The 17510-nt window shown below is 47.0% G+C and overlaps 6 protein-coding genes across 6 annotated transcripts; 4 read left to right on the forward strand and 2 right to left on the reverse strand.

The window, feature by feature from the left end:
* The first annotated feature begins 422 nt into the window (after positions 1-422).
* Positions 423-1988, forward strand: F4812DRAFT_440855 (carbohydrate esterase family 4 protein). The gene is made up of 4 exons (XM_047935182.1): positions 423-947; positions 1008-1080; positions 1168-1535; positions 1618-1988. The coding sequence occupies exons 1-4, from the start codon at positions 701-703 to the stop codon at positions 1689-1691; spliced, it is 762 nt and encodes a 253-aa protein (XP_047787206.1). The 5' UTR covers positions 423-700; the 3' UTR covers positions 1692-1988.
* Positions 1989-2546: 558 nt separating this feature from the next.
* On the forward strand, positions 2547-4941 carry F4812DRAFT_452675 (uncharacterized protein; the record flags this gene model as incomplete). Its single annotated transcript, XM_047936387.1, has 3 exons — positions 2547-2960; positions 3100-3902; positions 3960-4941. The coding sequence occupies 3 exons, from the start codon at positions 2547-2549 to the stop codon at positions 4939-4941; spliced, it is 2199 nt and encodes a 732-aa protein (XP_047787207.1).
* Positions 4942-5681: 740 nt separating this feature from the next.
* F4812DRAFT_144011 (GroES-like protein) lies at positions 5682-7507 on the forward strand. Its single transcript, XM_047929649.1, has 3 exons — positions 5682-5912; positions 5991-6267; positions 6388-7507. Exons 1-3 carry the CDS (start codon positions 5838-5840, stop codon positions 7128-7130), a joined length of 1095 nt encoding a protein of 364 aa, XP_047787208.1. The 5' UTR covers positions 5682-5837; the 3' UTR covers positions 7131-7507.
* A 932-nt stretch (positions 7508-8439) lies between these two features.
* Positions 8440-9728, forward strand: F4812DRAFT_462219 (Golgi phosphoprotein 3; the record flags this gene model as incomplete). The annotated part of the gene is made up of 4 exons (XM_047938000.1): positions 8440-8691; positions 8783-9029; positions 9110-9561; positions 9639-9728. 4 exons carry the CDS (start codon positions 8440-8442, stop codon positions 9726-9728), a joined length of 1041 nt encoding a protein of 346 aa, XP_047787209.1.
* A 458-nt stretch (positions 9729-10186) lies between these two features.
* Positions 10187-12109, reverse strand: F4812DRAFT_144046 (uncharacterized protein). Its single transcript, XM_047929650.1, has one exon. It carries the CDS (start codon positions 11946-11948, stop codon positions 10560-10562), a length of 1389 nt encoding a protein of 462 aa, XP_047787210.1. The 5' UTR covers positions 11949-12109; the 3' UTR covers positions 10187-10559.
* A 596-nt stretch (positions 12110-12705) lies between these two features.
* On the reverse strand, positions 12706-13924 carry F4812DRAFT_440872 (uncharacterized protein). Its single transcript, XM_047935183.1, has one exon. The coding sequence runs from the start codon at positions 13406-13408 to the stop codon at positions 12845-12847; it is 564 nt and encodes a 187-aa protein (XP_047787211.1). The 5' UTR covers positions 13409-13924; the 3' UTR covers positions 12706-12844.
* Between the last annotated feature and the right edge of the window lie 3586 nt (positions 13925-17510).

Genomic DNA, 17510 nt, shown 5'->3' on the forward strand with positions numbered 1-17510 from the left:
TTTGGTAATTGGATAACCTTTACTAAATAATGTAACATGTCATCAAGCCAATTTTGAGGTAGTTAGGATCATAATGCGGAGCTTATTGCTGTACAATCACATTTAGCATATCCGCAACTCTTGACAATGAGCTGTAGAAAATAACTCTTCTTCGTAAGCTTTCTATTTATCCGTTCCCAATTTGGTAAATCCGAAGTTCAGTTGTCGTTCCTGTCGTTCCTGAAATACTTACCTAGTAGTCAGGGGTGCAATCTCGCGGCTAAAAGGGTCGACGATGTTGGGCGCAACATGAAACCCCCTATTCCCCACAAAGACACAAAGATCATCCAACCCCTCAGCGCCGAGCCGGGGTATTGGAAGCAGGATACTATGAAACCTGCAGACATTTCCACGTTTTGCTAAATGATGATTCCTGGGATATTGTTGCCGATGCTCCACATCAAAGGTCTGGAATCTGGTATTAAGGCGAGATTGTCGTACTACCACTATATGCGCTACGACGTACATAGTACGATATTACCAGGTTCCGGACGATGTAGCCGTCGTCGCCTGAACCAGAAATGCATATATATAGGAGGTACCTAAGGTGTTTAATGTACTTCATAACATGATTCGATCTATGAGCTCTAATTTACTTCGTCTTTCGAACTAGCTATCTACCTAAGGTAATTAGTTAGGTATTCATTTCCACCTACCCAAGATGCTGTTCGGATCTGTGATCACGGCGTTCGCATTTGCGCTGTGCGTTTCTGCTCGAGCTGTCCCGAACCCAGTCGAGGTTTTCAAGCGTGCACACACGCCCGGTGTCGTAATTAACAAATGCTCCAAGCCTGGCGTTCTCGCGCTGGCCTACGACGATGGTCCATATCAGTACACCTCGTCGCTAGTAGACACTTTAGACAAGGCGGGCGTTAAGGGAACCTTTTTCCTGACTGGTACTTTGTATGGTACGATTATCGCACCCTATCTTTCTTTTTTCCCTAGACATATAATGCTAACCATGCTAGGTTGCATCTACAACCAAAGAGCCGCTGTCAAGAAGGCCTTTGACTCCGGACACCAAATTGCGTCCCACACGTGGTAATGACTACCTGCTCAAGCCTTTTTCCACTTAATACGGAATATCTGAAACGTACCTCCTGGTTGCTAATACTTCGCAAAAAAAAGGACACATTCCCACATGGGAAGCATGGGTGCCGCGCAAATCCGGAGCGAGATGGAGAAGGTCGAGCAGGCGTTCGTGAACATCTTCGGGCGGAAGCCACAGTACATGCGCCCGCCGTTCCTCGAGACGGGCGGCCAGTTCCTGAGCGTGATGCGGGAGATGAACTACACCGTCATCACGGACGACGTGGACACCGGCGACTGGAACAACCAATCGCCGCAGCAGAGCCAGCAGAAGTTCCAGCAGGCGGGTGCCGGTGGGAACGGCCATATCCCGCTCATGCACGAGACGTATCAGAGCACGGTTACGACTCTGACGAACTGGCTGATTAACTGGGCTAAGACCAATAACCTGAAGATCGTTACAGTTGGTACGTACCTACCTAGATATCCTCTTCTTGATCTGCGGAATGGAATGTCAGGTTTGCTAATATTAGGTACTACGTATTCTAGCTGAATGCCTCGACGATGCCAACGGCGCTTACAAGGCAGGAACATTCCCAAGCAACGGGCAGACATCCTGTTAAAGGATAGCATAGGAAAGGTTAGGTTAGGTAGTTTAAGTTTTTGGTGCTTGGTGCTTGGTGGCTCATTAAACTAATATCATATCATTTACCCCTTTTTATCCTTAGACTATAATTCCCCGTCTATAATTCCGAAAATATAGGCCGGTGCGACGAGTTGGTAGCGATCACGTCTAGCCTTCTTTTAGTACGAAGGGGACATTTGATCCAGCCAGAAGGGCAACTTTGTCGTTCTCTACAGTTAAAATACGCTCTACCAGTATGACCTGTTTCAAGGAATAGAAAACCCTAATTGACCAGATGAAAGTAGGTAGTAATAGTGATGAAACGTGCTTGCATTCACAACACATTTCTTAGCCGCCTCGGAAAGAGGTTTGTCTGAAGAGACTATAACATTTTAATATTTTAATATAAGTACCTACATGTGTTGTTGAAGTATGCATGAGCAATGAGCTTCGCTCAAATACGCCGACTAATACGTTAAATGCTGACCAGGTACTGAAGTATATGTGTCTGTATGTGAGAAGTACGTACCTGTCGTACCGAAGTTGCGTTGAAGATAACCAGATAAGCTCAAACCATCCCGCTTACAGGAAGCGGCTTCGAAGATCAGTGGGTCCAAATCACTTTCCCGTTACCTCTCCCCATGTTTTTTTTTTCTTTTTCTTTTTTTACCCGTCTTTGCGCTTTCCACGCACGCGCACGCGCACACGCGCATCCACTCCCATTGACCAACCAACCCAACTAAAAAAAAAAACTACACCACATCTCACGAAGATTCCCCGGACATCCGCCGACAACTTGCCGTCGTTAGTCCTTTTTCCATAGGTTCTTTACCAGGACCTGACCGATCTTCAGATGGCATCGTACCCAGAACCCTCAGAATCTACCGAACCAGTTCAGGTTCCTCAATCACCCACCCCGCCGCATCACCACCAACAACTTCAAGACTACGATGGACTTCCCTCGCCTATAGCCGCCTCAACCGTCGCCCATCATGGACTTCAAGTCTTACAAGCTGCATCCGCAGCTTCTGCAGCTTCTGCAGCTCCCGATCCCGCCGAGTTAGCCCAGCGGTATGCGCAATCCGCTACTTTACAGATGGATGGCGGATCTTTCTCTCCCCCTCTTGTGCAACCGCAGCCTCAACCGCAGTCGCAGTTGCTGCCACCGCCGCCGCCAGCTGCGTCGCCTATGCCTGTAACAGCAGCTACGCAAAAGGTTACTCGTCTTAGACGGGCCTGTGATATGTGCAGTCAGCGAAAGGTTAAGGTATGCAATGCGCCTTTATTTTGTATATTTACTTTTCATGCTTTCTTTTGTTCTCCGCCTACCCTCTCTGCCCTATCTCCTTTTATGACTCTACCCCGTCAAATAGTATCCCGTCTAAGTACTGATAATACAAATTCAGTGCGATGAAAGTGGTCCGCCCTGCAAACCATGCTCCGATCTTCAGGTTGAATGCACTTTCAATAGAGAGATGAAGCGACGTGGGCCACCCAATAAGCATGCCGAAGCGGCGAGGGCTGCGAAGCGAGCCCGTAGTAGCGATATCTCCCCAGCCCCTCATCACGCCGCCGAAACCCTGGTTTCTATCGCGACTCACAATGTTCCAATCGGCCTGGATGCTGAGGCCATTGCGCCGTGGCCTATTCTAGAGCTTCTCGTCGACGACTTCTTTACCTACATACATCCTCTAATACCTTTCCCGCATCAACCCTCTTTTCGTGCCGCGTTTGCCAGTCGCATGGACAGAACTAGTGGGGACTTCTTAGCATTACTAGCTAGCATGATCGGTGTATTAGTTGCATCTTTCCCCAGAAGTGCAAGGTCGCATCTCAAGTCCCAACACAGCACTAATCTATTCCCTTCGGCCATTGCCATGATCGACCATTGCCGGTCTATTGCCCTCGATGCCCGGGGTGCTCGCTTCACGTTAAAAGAAGAGATGACCCCTGACGACGCTGCCACCAGCTATTTCCTGGGTTATGCTTGCGCGCATACACTGCAGTGGAGGATGTGTAAACGCTTCCTAGCCGAGACCATGACATTCTGCAGAGAGCTTACTACCCGCCGGCCAAGTGGTCTATCTTCTCTAGAAGCCAGTATGCCGGGTCTTGCATTGGCGCCTAACACTTCGTCCGGTAAGCCTGTCGATCACATCAGGGATCAAATTGGTAAACGCATCTTCTGGGTCATGGTTGCTGGCGTTAGGTGAGATCTTATTCTATTATGGTGCTATATCATGCTTCTCAGCTAATTCGAACATAGATCCATAACCCAATTAGGAGTATCCATCAATGAGATACCATTACCACCACCCACCTCACAAGAGCCTTACCCTGAGCAGCCCGTGGAAGTTGACGATGAATATATATTTCCAGACCAGATCCTCCCCCAGCCGGAGGGCACCATCTCCTTAATCACGGGATTCAATCGCAACAGTCGTGTATACATGACCATGAATGAACTAGTCGGCGTCGATATGTGCTATGGGATCAACTTCTTCGACTGGACTGCGCAAAAGAATATCCTTAGCAACGGGCTCGCGAGCGCGAAGCAGGCTGCCGATGATTTTCCCCCCGAGCTTCAGGTAAAGACAGATAACCTCCAAAAACTTCAAAACCACACCATGGGGCTCGACGATTGGGACTTGGAATACTATCCACCTGCTATTTCCGCCACGCAGCCTGCAAATGACTTGCGTCGCATACTCGCAGAGCAACCTATGCGCCGACGGCACCTTCAATGTGAGATTCAGAAGGCAAATATACAAATGTCACAGTTGGCCACGCGTTCGTACTTTGTGGAACGATATCTCAGCCTCCGTAAAGCACGCCGCGCGGATCCTAATTTCGCGGAGAGGGCGAAGACGGAGGAAAAGGACGACCGGGACGAGATGATGCAGAACGAGCGAGAACTAATCGTTCAGAATCTTATTACTGTATTAACGTCGATCAGCCAACGTAACATGGAGCCGAATGGATGCTCAATTATCAACAAGATTCGTCAGGTCGCTAGCACGCTGCTAGATATTGATGAAGAAGGCAAGGGGCTTGCCGTGGCTAAGGCGCAGGAGTATCTCAACGGCTTCCTAGCCATACTCATGAAACTGGAGAAGATGGGAGCTACGCCTCGTGCCGAGACAATGACTCCGCAAGATGAAGAAGAAGAATTGCGGAACTGGTCTAGTCTGAAGGAATATCAGCATCGTTTTACGTCGAGTGGAGGATTTCTTGGGAATGGCTACTAGTGATTAAGCTTGATACCCTACTGTGATTCATGTTTTTTATTTCCCCTCTAAGATGGCTAGGTATCTACCTAATGTACCTACCTATATAAAGATTTTGGCCGAGGTCATTTCTCAAGTAAAATCCTAGGCTAGATATGGGTTAGGTCAGGTTAGGTACCTTTATCAAGATCGCATAATGATTTATTATTAATTACTCGGATACTAACTTGATAAAATGAGTATAGGTAAATATGCTAAGATTGGGTCTTTAAGTACGGTTAGCAGAGAATGGTCGTTGGAGAGCCAATCATAAGCTCGGACGAGCTCAATTTTATCCAAAAGGGGGAGCCGATAATTGCCAAGCCAAGTTTTAAGAAGAAAAGAAAAGGGGTGGATAATGGTACAATACCTGGATGGATGGTCATCTAATAATACTAAACCACAAGCAATTGAACATGTTATAAAATTTAACACTTGCGAATATCCTCATTTTTTCTTTTTCTTTTTTGAATTCTTGATTCACCCATTATTTTATTTACCATTATCACAAGCCGCTTTGAACCCGCACGAAGTTGGTAGTAGTCCCGTATCCGCGTCGTCATAGATGGGTATCGGGCAAAATGAGTGGGTAAAACACAAGCAAAACAATCAAACACGCGGGAGCTAATTCTTCACATACGTCACTACCTTAATCACTTATCTATTTCGTCATTCTTGAATGGGAAGAGTATTAGGGTTTTTTTTTCCTTTCTCAAAGCCTGCCTGAAATTGTTGCCGTGCTGTCTGTTTTATTAGTATAAGTATTAGACAATGCACTTGCCTTCTTTCTTTTTGTCTTTCTTTCTTGACTTCGATTTCCATACCTAAGGTTAGTCGAATCGAATAACCGATAAACCGTCTAAGACAAAGCCACCAAGATGCCTTACCCCGACGAGTTTGAAGGTTTCATGATTACCGAGCTAGGTAAATACAAGGACTTTAAGAGACAGTCCGTAAGTTCGATATTATACATACCTTCTTAACCTAAACAATTTCCCCAACGGCGCAACTCTCTAACTTGGGGTTCCTAGTTTAAACCGAAAGTCTTCGGCGACAACGACATCGACATCAAGATCGAGTGCTGCGGCGTGTGCGGCTCCGACGTGCACACGGTGACGGGCGGGTGGGGCGACGCCCCGACGCCGCTATGCGTCGGCCACGAGATCGTGGGCAAGGCGGTCAAAGTCGGGCCCAAGGTCAAGGACGTCAAGGTCGGCGACCGCGTCGGCGTCGGCGCCCAGATCTGGTCGTGCTTGAAGTGCGCGCAGTGCAAGAGCGACAACGAGAATTACTGCCCTAGCCTAGTCGGTGAGTGAGTGCCAAACGAGAACGAAACGAGCCCGACATTCGTTACGTTAGATATTTGAGGTACTTTTGTAAGGTACCTACTCTTGCTCTTGCGTGCTTACACGGGTTGTATCTGTCTAGACACGTATGGCGCCCCTTACCCTAAGGAGGCGGATCCCCACGAAACGATTTCCCAGGGCGGTTACTCGTCGCATATCCGCGCGCACGAGTACTTCGTATTCCCCATCCCCGACGCCATCCCATCGCACCTCGCGGCGCCGCTGCTCTGCGCCGGACTCACCGTGTGGTCGCCCCTCGTGCGCGCGGGGGTCGGCCTCGGGAAGAAGGTGGCGATCGTGGGGCTGGGCGGGCTGGGCCACCTGGCGGTGATGTGGGCCAACGCGCTGGGGGCGGAAGTGACGGTGATATCGCACTCGCCGAGCAAGAAGGCGGACGCGCTGCGGCTCGGGGCCCGGCACGTGGTCAACAGCGGGGAGAAGGACTGGGCGCGGCCGCTGGCGTTCGCGTTCGACTTCGCGCTCAACACGGCGGACATGACGAACAAGTTCGACCTGAGCGCGTACCAGTCGATCCTGAAGGTGGGGTGCGGGTTCCACCAGGTCGGGCTGCCGGACGAGCCGCTGGAGGGGGTCACGCCCAAGATCTTCATGGCCAACGGGTCCAGCATGGGCGCCAGCCACATCGGGTCGCGGCCCGAGTGCCTCGCGATGCTGAGGCTGGCGGCGGAGAAGAAGCTGTTCCCGATGGTGGAGACGATACCGGTTTCGGAGAAGGGGTGCGCGGAGGCGATCGAGAGGGTTAATAAGAACGATGTGAGGTATCGGTTTACGTTGGTTGATTACGATAAGGCTTTTGGTACTTAGCCAAGAGGCCTTTCTTACCTCTTCTCTTTTTACCTCTTCTCTCCTGTTTTCGATTTCTCTTGAGTTGGAGGGTTGAGAAAAAAAGCCATGATGAGTTAGTTTGGGGAGTTGGATATTGTATGTTGTAAAGGGTTGGTGTAGTTCGGGTATGGTGTATATATGGGAATGTGATGGAATGAAACTTGGCAAAATTCAGGTACTGATGACAACTAAAGTGAGCTTATTGAATGTCTTTAGGGAAGCAGCTGAAAAAGTAGGTGGTTATAATTGAGAGGTTATGTGGTCATAATTCATAATAAGTTCTTATAACTAACAATCCCATCTATCTTAGTTACAGGTATGTTTAAATGCATATCAGATGGTAATTTTTAGATGTAGGCACTGTTTTCGAGAGGTACATAACTTGAGGTATTCAATGTTGTACATGTAATGATTATGTGGCGGTGCACATGTTTCAAGAGCAATTTGTGGCAAGGGTCCGCAACAAAAATCGATGCACCGTTCAATTCAATCAATTAACTGGCGTTTCTAATGTATTGGTCGAAATGCTCAACTTCACCAAAAGTCAGATGTGATTAAGTTTTGAGGTTAATATAAGCAACTATTAATCATTCCACACTGCTGTGAACCCAACTTATATCTCTTTTGTATTTCTTTTTTTTTTAGCCGTGCTTCTTTATCGAAATCCAAAGTTCACTAAAATCCACCACGAGGAAGAAACGTTTAAGATTGGTCAAAGGCAATAAAGATCAAGCTCGGGTTACTTGGTATTACCAACCGTCCACAGGCAGAACAGGGATAAAGTACAGCAGAGATTCCTTCGGTACAGATTTACATACAGAAGAAAAAAAAAAAAAGGAAAAAAAGACGCCGTGGCTTGAGCTTTGGGGGGGAATTAGCCTTGGGGGCATCACCTATTGATTAACGCCAGATTCCACCTTTAAGTCAAGCCTCCTGCTGTTACTTGATAAACCAGGGATCCTAAGGGAAAGGAGTTCACAAAAGAAAAAAAATATAATTCTGCGAGTGCATCACATCGTATTTTTAACAATAAAAACATTGGTGCTTCCCACAATCACAACAACCTCTAGGCACCAACTAGAGCTAAAGCCAATTATATTTCAGTAGGTGGGAAGCTCGGTCTAATTTTAGGATCGTTTATCTCACGCGATAATTTCGACTACTTCGATAACTCCCATCAATCAACGACGACCTAAACCCGTACAACCCCCCCAACCATAGTCTCTCTCCCAAATAAGATCGAGGGAAAAAAATAAATATCGAAGGAGTACGACATTACCATAATAATATGTCGTCGGGATTGACGAGACGTCGAGGAGCTGGCGGTGGTACCGCCACCGATGATAGCAATGGAATCAATCGGTCCAACTCTTCCTCAAATGTGCGCGACAGCGCTCCTGAAACGAGTTACGAAAATAGCGAGAACGGGCACAAGATTGCCTTCGATCCGCGCGATATCAGCGAAAGTGCAGAGCGCAGCAAACAACCCAAATTGACCTTGATGGAAGAGATCATATTGTTAGGACTTAAGGACAAGCAGGTATGATGGGAAGAACAGGAGAAAAGAAGAAAACTCACCAATACAAAAAAAAGTCCGGTACGTGTCATGATGGCTGACCGCGATCGAACAGGGCTACCTCTCGTTTTGGAATGATAATATCAGCTATGCATTACGTGGTTGCATCGTCCTCGAACTGGCCTTTCGCGGCCGCATTAGCATGCAAAAGGATCCTTCCAGGCGGCGATTTCCCCTCGCGGACCGGGTAATCGAAGTCATCGACGACACGCTTACGGGAGAGGTATTATTAGACGAAGCTCTGAAAATGATGAAGCAGAGCGAGAAGATGAGCGTGAGCTCGTGGATTGACTTAATGAGCGGTATGCTATGGCCCACGCGCAACGTCTCTCGGAGACTTCCTACACCGTCGGCTTTGCTGATCGCAGTTATTTACGAACAGGCGAAACTTGGAACCTCATGAAGATTGGTTATCAACTAAAGCAGGTCCGCGAACGACTATGCAAGGGCCTTGTCGACAAAGGTATCCTACGCACCGAAAAGCGCAACTTCCTACTCTTCGATATGGCAACTCATCCCGTAGCTGACGGCGGCGCGAAAGACGAGATTCGACGGCGCGTTAGAAACGTTCTGACTCAGCGAACTGTCGTCTTGCCTGCTTCCCAATTCCTACCCGAGAACCTCGAGTTCCGTTACATTCGAACCATCTCCATGGTTTGCGCCGCATACGCTGCCAACGTCCTAGAGAATGCCCTAAGCACGCTGGGCCACGAGGCTCGGGAGAGGGCTTTCACACAGACCGACGAGTTGCTCTCGGAGTACTCCCAATGGCCATTCGGAAGGAAGACAAGCACTACTGGCATTGGAGCTAACCTACCCCAGGTCATATCCGAGGTAAGTTCTACCTTCTAGAAAATACATTCATCAAGAATAGCATAACAGTATACAGTATACTAACTCGTGGCCTTTAGGAAATCAACAACGCTAAAGACAAGGAGCTCCAGCTTGAGGTTGTTGCCGCCTGTCTGAGCGTCTTTACTCGCCTCGATTCACTTCTATAGACATCGGATTTGCCCATATTAATTCTTCTACTTTATACGACACAACGATACGACCAACAACATCCAACCTCGTTAACCTCACTTCCTGCCCTCCTGAACACAAAACCAATTTCCCAAAACGGCATTGCCAAAGTAATGTCGACACACTGTAGAGAGAGGGCGCGCGCTCTTCTGGATTTGAAAAAAAAAAAGGCGGTGGGGGGGTTAAGGAACGTTATGCCACGGTGACCATGGAACTGGACTGCGAATAACGCGGAGAAAAGAGAGAGGGGAGGGAAGGGGAGGAGGGGGGACACACTCAGATGATGTGCTATCCTCCTCGCTATGGGTGGGATTCAGAGAGGAGGAATCTCCAACGAGGGTAGAAAAATGAGAGGCGGAGGGGAACGAGGAGAGGGAGCCAGACCACTCACGATACAGGCAAGGAATGATGGGTCAATGTCATCATCTTTTATTTTTTATTTTTCTCTCGACGGTTTTTATGTTGTAATAGTCTAAAAATCATGGATTCTTTTTTCCTTCTTTTACCCTTGGCGTCTGGTCCCTCGCGCTTTTTGCTCGCTTGCTCGCTGGCTGGCTTGCTTCTAAGCCGTTCTGCGGGATGTCGTGATATATACTAGGTACCCCTTTATATTATATATATACCATCCTTTTTTTTATTTCACGTAAATAGAGTCAGCAGTATATTACTGTATCTTATGTCATTACGTGCCAGTTATGTACCTATGAATCGTGCCACATAACTGACAGACTGACTTGATCGACAATCCCGTCGTATCGCATCTATTCATTTCATTTCCGTATTTTTCCCCACCTCTTCCCTCCATTTATCTACTTCCCCTTCCTAACCCTCTCCTTCCACCCGCCCTTCTCAAACAGCCAAATCGCCTCGATAGCAAAGACCCTCGCGCTCCGATGCCCGGCCCCTTCCTCGGTCCCGGCCTCCTCGTACAGGCTCCTCAGGACGGCCCCCTCCTCCACGTCCGCCCACACCCCGCGCGCCACCGCGTCCCCGGGGCCCCCGAACTCCCCGCGCCCTAGCCGGTACAGGATGCGCCCGAGCGTCTGGTACGCGACGCAGCGCTGGCCCGGGACCGCGCTGCGGCACAGGCGCGCGAGCTCCCGCACCGTGTACCCGGCGGCCTCGGGGGCCTCGCCGTGGTGGTGCAGGCCCTTGGTGACGGGGATGGCGCGCGCGACGCGCGGCGGCAGCAGGGCGCCGCGGAAGTCGAAGCGCAGCGCGGACACCGGGAGCGAGTCCTGCCGCGGGTGGTACGGGCTGTCGAAGTCGGCGGGGGAGTTGGGCGTGGGGACCGGGGCCATCCACGCGAGCTTCGAGGGGTCGGCGGGTAGGCTCGGGAAGTACTTGTCGTGCAGCTTCTGCAGGAAGTCCGGGTCGTGGGGGTCGAGGTCGCCTGGTTGGCGGGGTTGCGGCCAGTGGGGTTTGGTTGGTGGTGGTGGTGATGATGTTGTTGTTGTCTGTTCGGAGTCGGGAGCGGTGGCGTTTTCGGAGGGGGGTTGTGATAGAGGAGGAGGAGGAGGTGTTGACTTTGCGTCTGGAATTGTTTTTGCTTCGTCTTTTTCATCCTCTACCGTAGCCCATCGAACGCGTTTAGAGTTGTCCGAAGTACTTGATTCTGCTTCGCTTTTCTCTGCGAGCTTTATATTCGATGTATTGCTACTCGGTTCGACGGCCGTGTCCTGCACCACTATCTCGGGAGGATATTGTATTGGTTTTGGATTTGGATTCGAAGAGAAGCTGTCTTTTGAGGCGGGATCGGGAATATCGAAAGGAGAGGGTCCGTTAGATTCGTCCAAGTTGGCGCGCTTAAGCAACATCTCGAGCACGGAAGGATCAAGTCCGCTAAAAAGCTCTTGCCTGGCCGCCTCTATTTCTTCTGGTGACATTGATGCCAGTCTGTCGGTATTTTCGCGATCTATGCCTTGCTTCTCGTTCGCTCTGAAATCTCCATTTGGTCGCGTCGTCTGTTGCGCATCTTGACTTGGTGGCGATAGAGGTTCTTTTGACCCTGTAGTGAATACTTTTGGTTTGTCTTCTTCTGACTTTGTTGTAGCCTGTCGTTTCTGCTTGAAGGCCGAAATCCGAGTTCGCTTTTTATGTTCGGGGAATCCGGTGGTGGTTGACTTGACTTGGGGGAAGTTTGGAGCTGTCGGCTCTTTTACTTCCTTCTCCTGGATATCTGTAATAAGGAAGTCCATCGCTACTGGTATTGTCTCCTTAAAGACTTACTATGTAGTGGAAGAAAAGTACATGAGAAAGTAGCTTGGTCAAATTTTGAATGTTGTTTGCGACAAATTGATAAATAGAGGCTTGTGAAAAAGCTTAGGCTTGAATAATATTTTTAATTGATGCGATGCGTTGACGTAACAGCCACTCAGCCCCTCCAAGTTTAGTACCTACAATACATTAGGTAAGGTACCTATGCCTATGTACATGCGCTAGTCTAAACCTGGCTAGCAGTATCGCTTTCCTCAATATCCCCATCGTTTACCGTCCATACTATGTACCTTAAATAGGTACCTAGGTAGGAAGTTATTGTAAACCAAGTCCCTGCGATAGCGATGCCAAGAGCTTATTCGATTGGGATAATGTAATCCCCATCCAAGGCCCACGGGAATAACTGCATAATAGCTAACAAGCTGGTGAGTTTGCGGAAGGATCGAGATTATCAGTCATGGTGTTCCAGCCGGGACGCACTTCGAAGGCATCGACTATGACGAATGGTCTGGAAAAAAAGATTTCTAATTGACGAAGGGAAAAGAGGAAATATATATTCTCTCTCCTCCTCCATGCTTTCGAGCTCTCACGAAAACGAGTAAAGATACATCATCATATGGTCAGTACTACCTAAGGTATGTACCGTCATCTACTGTTGGCCAACCAATCAAGAATGCCAGACATGCCGCGACTAAGATGTTCCTAAAAATAAACTACAGGCACTAAGTAGGTATACATGTACATATAGGTATTTTTAGAAGCTTCCATACCTCTACTCTATGTACCTAGGTACTTAGGTATCTCTTATACGTATACCTATTATAACTTCACAAAAATCACTTATTCATCTCAAAGTATTATAGCCCACCCCGTTAGATTACCTTCCCTGCTCTAGAAGAATCTCGGCGGCGGTCCTAGCCCTAAATGCATTTTTATCCCACCCATAACCGTGGGCAAAGACAATATCTCCAAGATCGATCAACACCGAGCCCTTCCAGTTCTGTTCATGAGAGCCCCCCTGAAAGCTAAAACCAGCACACCAGAGAAATGCATCGACATCTTCAACTGTGGCCGGGTCATTGCCCTTTCCATCAATCCATTCGTAGACAATCGCACTATATTCTATGTCGAACTCGAATTCTCGCTTGACCTTTTCAATTTTGACAGGCAACGGGAACACATGTCTTGGCCAGCCTCCGAGGATCGAATTGCCATTGACTTTTGCCCAGCCAAAACATTCCCTCATGCGCGGCATCGATGTTACAGACATGGGTTCAAAGTGTAGGCCGGCATCAGTCCAACTAGATAACCCAGCCTGCCGGCCTTCGAGGGAAAAACTAAAGAGATTACGCTGTGCAACATCCTTGGTCTCTGGGTAAGGGTGGTCCAGGATTGGCGGTGTGATACCCTCTGTTGCTTCTTTTATTGCGATTGCCATCATCTGGAATAAAGCGGCATTCTGGCATTCACGTTGAAAGGCATAGTGCCTGATCTTGCCATAGTAATCAAGAGGTGCTGTCGGGTCAAAGAACTATGTCACGTTCTACTATCTTAGGGATGATTAAAAACCAGGCTGCTGCTTACAATTTTCATGGCATAAGCACGCATATTTCCGGAAAACCGAATTTTCCACACGTATCCGTCGAGCCCGCCGGAGATTTGACGTGAACGGGTCCAGTCAATATCTTCTATATTGAAAGGACATTTTCGAAGTCGTGGTCGCTTAAACGCCTTGGCAGAACAATCCGGAGATCCGTGCATCAATTCATCGCTGAGGAACGGAATAGATGCAGCCTTTGCCAGCTTTACATTGATGACTTCGCGTTCCGAAGAAAACGAGGAAATTCCAGGACCAGTCATGATTAATAAGTAGTTAAGAGGTGGATATCTACCTACCTAGGTAATAAAGTGCTAGATACGTGTTGTTATTGAAAAGGGACGTAGTTGGTAGTGGTGATGTACATTATGGGTGGGGATAAAAAAGAGATAAATAGTATAGAAAATATTAGGTAATAAAAGGGGCTCTTGTACCTATTAGGTACCCACATATTTCCAAAGCTCTATAACCCCAAAGACAAGTATTTACACCCCTCAGTCCCCAACTCTTCAAGTCTCTTCAATATGGGTCGTAATAAGGACTTAGCTAATATGAAATATGACGGGAAGCTGTATTCGAAGTAACTTGAAGCTATTGTTTGAAAGAATTAGTAATTTATCTAGATACAACATCATATACATCATTAAATTTTAATATGTGTCCAACTATCCAATTTAGACTAATAAGCCGGCGTCGTAAGACTATTAACCCATGGAGCAGCATGCCAACCGGGAAATTCTGGGTTTATAATTGTAGCTTTTTCAGTATTTTAACTAAATCTATATGTTGGCAGATTGGACTTGAACGGGGTAAACACCCACTAGAAGACGTTGCATTGAGCGTTGCCCTCGTGCACTAGGCACTAGCGAGACTAACAGCTACGGATACGTTGGTTAGTATCAAGGCTTCAGAGGATGGGAAATTAGTCACGGATATTGGTGTAGTACATCATGCCACTGGATGTTGTTTCAATGAACAGTGCTGCAACGGCGTTCAATAATAATCTATAAAGTATACATCTTAGGTAGTTAGGTATATCAAAAAATCCCCACGGCTAGAATACAGCTACAAGTCGATAGTACTCAAAAAAGAAAACAAAACCACTAACTAATAGCCAGACTAAGCCCTCACAATAGAAGAGCCTACTAGTGATAACTCATAAAAAGCCCCTCCGAGTTTAACAAGCTCCCCAATACAACAAAGAAGATATGCCTCAGGGACGGATAGGTTGCATGAAGGGCCTGTGAATCAACCCATGGCTTTACTTGGCCAGACAAATTATGCAATCCTCCACAACTGAATATATGAACAAACTTAAATAAGTATTGCAGTAACCTTGGTGCTGAAACAAGTAGTCGAAAGCTGCTTCCGAATACCCTCTTACATATACATCTACTAGGAGGTTGAAAAGCCAAATCAATCCAACATAATTGGATGCCTCAACTACCTTATCATTCCGTATATCTACGTTGTCAAATCGGTCCGAGTGAGCTATTTGTATATTAACTCCGAAAAATTGCCCGCCTAAATGTCCCTTTTCAACAAGTCATTCAAATCCGCTCCCTCGCCTCGTATATGTCTCTAAAAAATACGAAAAATACACGGCTTAAACCCCATGTAGCATAACGGCTAGCCTTAGAAATAAGTTAATATAAGCATATCTCCAATAAATTACGACGTGAAGCAATATATATACAATAACCATCGAACGGGAGGGAAATAAAAAAAGATCAATGGCTAAAGAGCATAGAATAGTTGGTTTGGCAGAATTGACTTATACAGTACTTAAAGCTCGTAATCGAATTACAAGAAGTTACAAGGATACCTGTTCTCAGCCGAAGCTGTTGATTGGAAAAAATGGAAGCCCCACTGGGGGCGAATTAGGGAATCAGAAGGGGGAAGCGCGGACTGCCGCTTAGCGGGCCAATGAGACGTCATCGGCCCGCGTTTCATCACAACTGGACCGGAACCGTGGGCTGAAACTTAAAATAAAGTATGTGAAAGTACGTATTCATGAATTGAAGATTCGCTCTTGGCAGCGAGGTATCAGCATTTGAATCATTCAATAATACGTATTTTGGACATAGTAGGCAAAATATAAAAACGCCTCTTGGAATCTTTTGTGTTTGTTACGAAACCTCTAGTTAGTAAGTACCTAGGTACGTGCGGAATTACTTGGAGTATTTGATACCTACACTTGGAACCCACTATAGCCGCAAACGCAAAGGAAACTTTCGACCAGCACATAAGAGTGGTGTGGTACTTTATACGATTAATAAGTAAGTAGTAACATTACCAAATTGAACTTAATCATACGTGAGTCATAAATTCGAGAGAGGTGAAGAGTCGCATGCTCATTGAGGAGACAAGAATACAAAGTCGTACGTGTTTGTACATTATGATACGTACATAAATCATGCATCGCAACACCCCACCTAGGTAGAGAGCTGTGTGTATGGAAGATTCCTTGGGTAGGTACTTTGGTACTTAGTATAGAAAGGCAAAGAATGACTTTAGAAGGCATGTTCATGCAAGATATACTTAGGTACCTAAGGTATTATTTAATTTCTTTGTCAAGTATATTGTTATGCCTCTATCTGAAAATTCGAAAGATTATCTAAGCATAAGCGCCAACCCTCCTAAGAATTAATTCCCATGCGGTATGCAAGTTCTTTATATAAGCCCAGCGTGATGCATGCTATTTTTCCAATCCTTGTTCGGAGAGTTTATCTTAGTAAGCATGATCTTTCGTTGTCTATGACCTAATAGGACCTACATAAATAGGCCCTTGTCATTGTCGCGGCTATCTTGCGTTAACCGTTGTAGTGGGTCCTGTAAGACGTTAAGACTGAAACGTACCTAGGTACGTACCCCGCGGTATCTCTTCAATCCGCAGTTCGGCGGAGAGGACTGGAGGCTCAAAAGCTGCATGAAATTGAGCAGTTCCCCACCCGCCCTGCCTTTTTTTAAGTTTGCCGACTGCTCGGCTCATCCAACCCGGGTCCTACCCATTCAAGGAAAGTACACTTCTGCAGCTGTACCTGACCACACACCACGCACATCCTTTGAACTACCTAGGTACTTGCTTCAGGTGAGACTTTCCATATTAATACATAATCTATAGCAGGTGATACCTCTGATACCTCCCTAACTACTACCTATAATAACCTTTAGGCCTTGGAGGTATGTTATCTATTCGATGACGGAACATTTAATAGTTATCAACCGATGAAACCCCACACTTACACTTAACAAGCGATTGCTGTCGGTACAGTATCTTAACCCAGTGCTAACAAATGGATAGGTTAGGTAGGTACTTTAGGTAAACAAGTATAGATAACAGGTACCTGTGCCCAGCCACGCCTGGAACTTTAGAAATCTGACTGGTCCCTCAAACTAGTAAATTAACGAAAGTATCTCTCTCGTCCGGTTACCCTTTCTAGTTAATGTTCCAGTGTAAGTTAACCGAATGGAAACCTCTAGTTTACTTGGTGGGTTCCTTTCTTATTTTTATGTTAAGTATTCACTCACTTACCATAATACCTATTAAGAATACATCCTAAAGCGCCGAACATAGGGCCACCTCATCAATGTGAACTGTCATACCTACGCCCCTCCTTTATTTTTATTTATTTCTTTTTCTTTTTCTTTTCCACTTTTCCCTTTTAGCATCTTAGCATTTTTATAGGTAGGTACCTATTAAAATTTTCCTCTAACCTTTAACAATCTCCGAGGGCCTTTGGTTAGTACCTAACATGTCTAAAGTATGTATAATACCTACAATACCTACCTAATTCAAGAGGCCCCATCGTCATATTCAAGCTTAGGCCAAGTCACCCACCCCCCCCGTCGGATGACAATTCGCGATCTGATGCCTATGCGCCTAATGTGTTGGGGGGGGGGGGGGGGGGGGGGGGGGGGGGGGGGGGGGGGGGGGGGGGGGGGG

The sequence above is a fragment of the Daldinia caldariorum genome (assembly GCF_022478825.1).
Source record: "Daldinia caldariorum strain CBS 122874 unplaced genomic scaffold F4812scaffold_17, whole genome shotgun sequence".
In the NCBI taxonomy this organism is placed as follows: domain Eukaryota; kingdom Fungi; phylum Ascomycota; class Sordariomycetes; order Xylariales; family Hypoxylaceae; genus Daldinia; species Daldinia caldariorum.

Excerpts from the sequence above, each read along its gene's own strand:
- F4812DRAFT_144011 (XM_047929649.1), top strand. The coding sequence starts at position 5,838 with ATGCCTTACCCCGACGAGTTTGAAGGTTTCATGATTACCGAGCTAGGT. Across the intron at positions 5,913-5,990 it reads AGGACTTTAAGAGACAGTCC|TTTAAACCGAAAGTCTTCGG; the intron begins GTAAGTTCGATA and ends TGGGGTTCCTAG. Across the intron at positions 6,268-6,387 it reads TTACTGCCCTAGCCTAGTCG|ACACGTATGGCGCCCCTTAC; the intron begins GTGAGTGAGTGC and ends GTATCTGTCTAG.
- F4812DRAFT_440855 (XM_047935182.1), top strand. The coding sequence starts at position 701 with ATGCTGTTCGGATCTGTGATCACGGCGTTCGCATTTGCGCTGTGCGTT. Across the intron at positions 948-1,007 it reads CCTGACTGGTACTTTGTATG|GTTGCATCTACAACCAAAGA; the intron begins GTACGATTATCG and ends TAACCATGCTAG. Across the intron at positions 1,536-1,617 it reads CCTGAAGATCGTTACAGTTG|CTGAATGCCTCGACGATGCC; the intron begins GTACGTACCTAC and ends TACGTATTCTAG.
- F4812DRAFT_440872 (XM_047935183.1), bottom strand. The coding sequence starts at position 13,408 with ATGATGGCAATCGCAATAAAAGAAGCAACAGAGGGTATCACACCGCCA.
- F4812DRAFT_144046 (XM_047929650.1), bottom strand. The coding sequence starts at position 11,948 with ATGGACTTCCTTATTACAGATATCCAGGAGAAGGAAGTAAAAGAGCCG.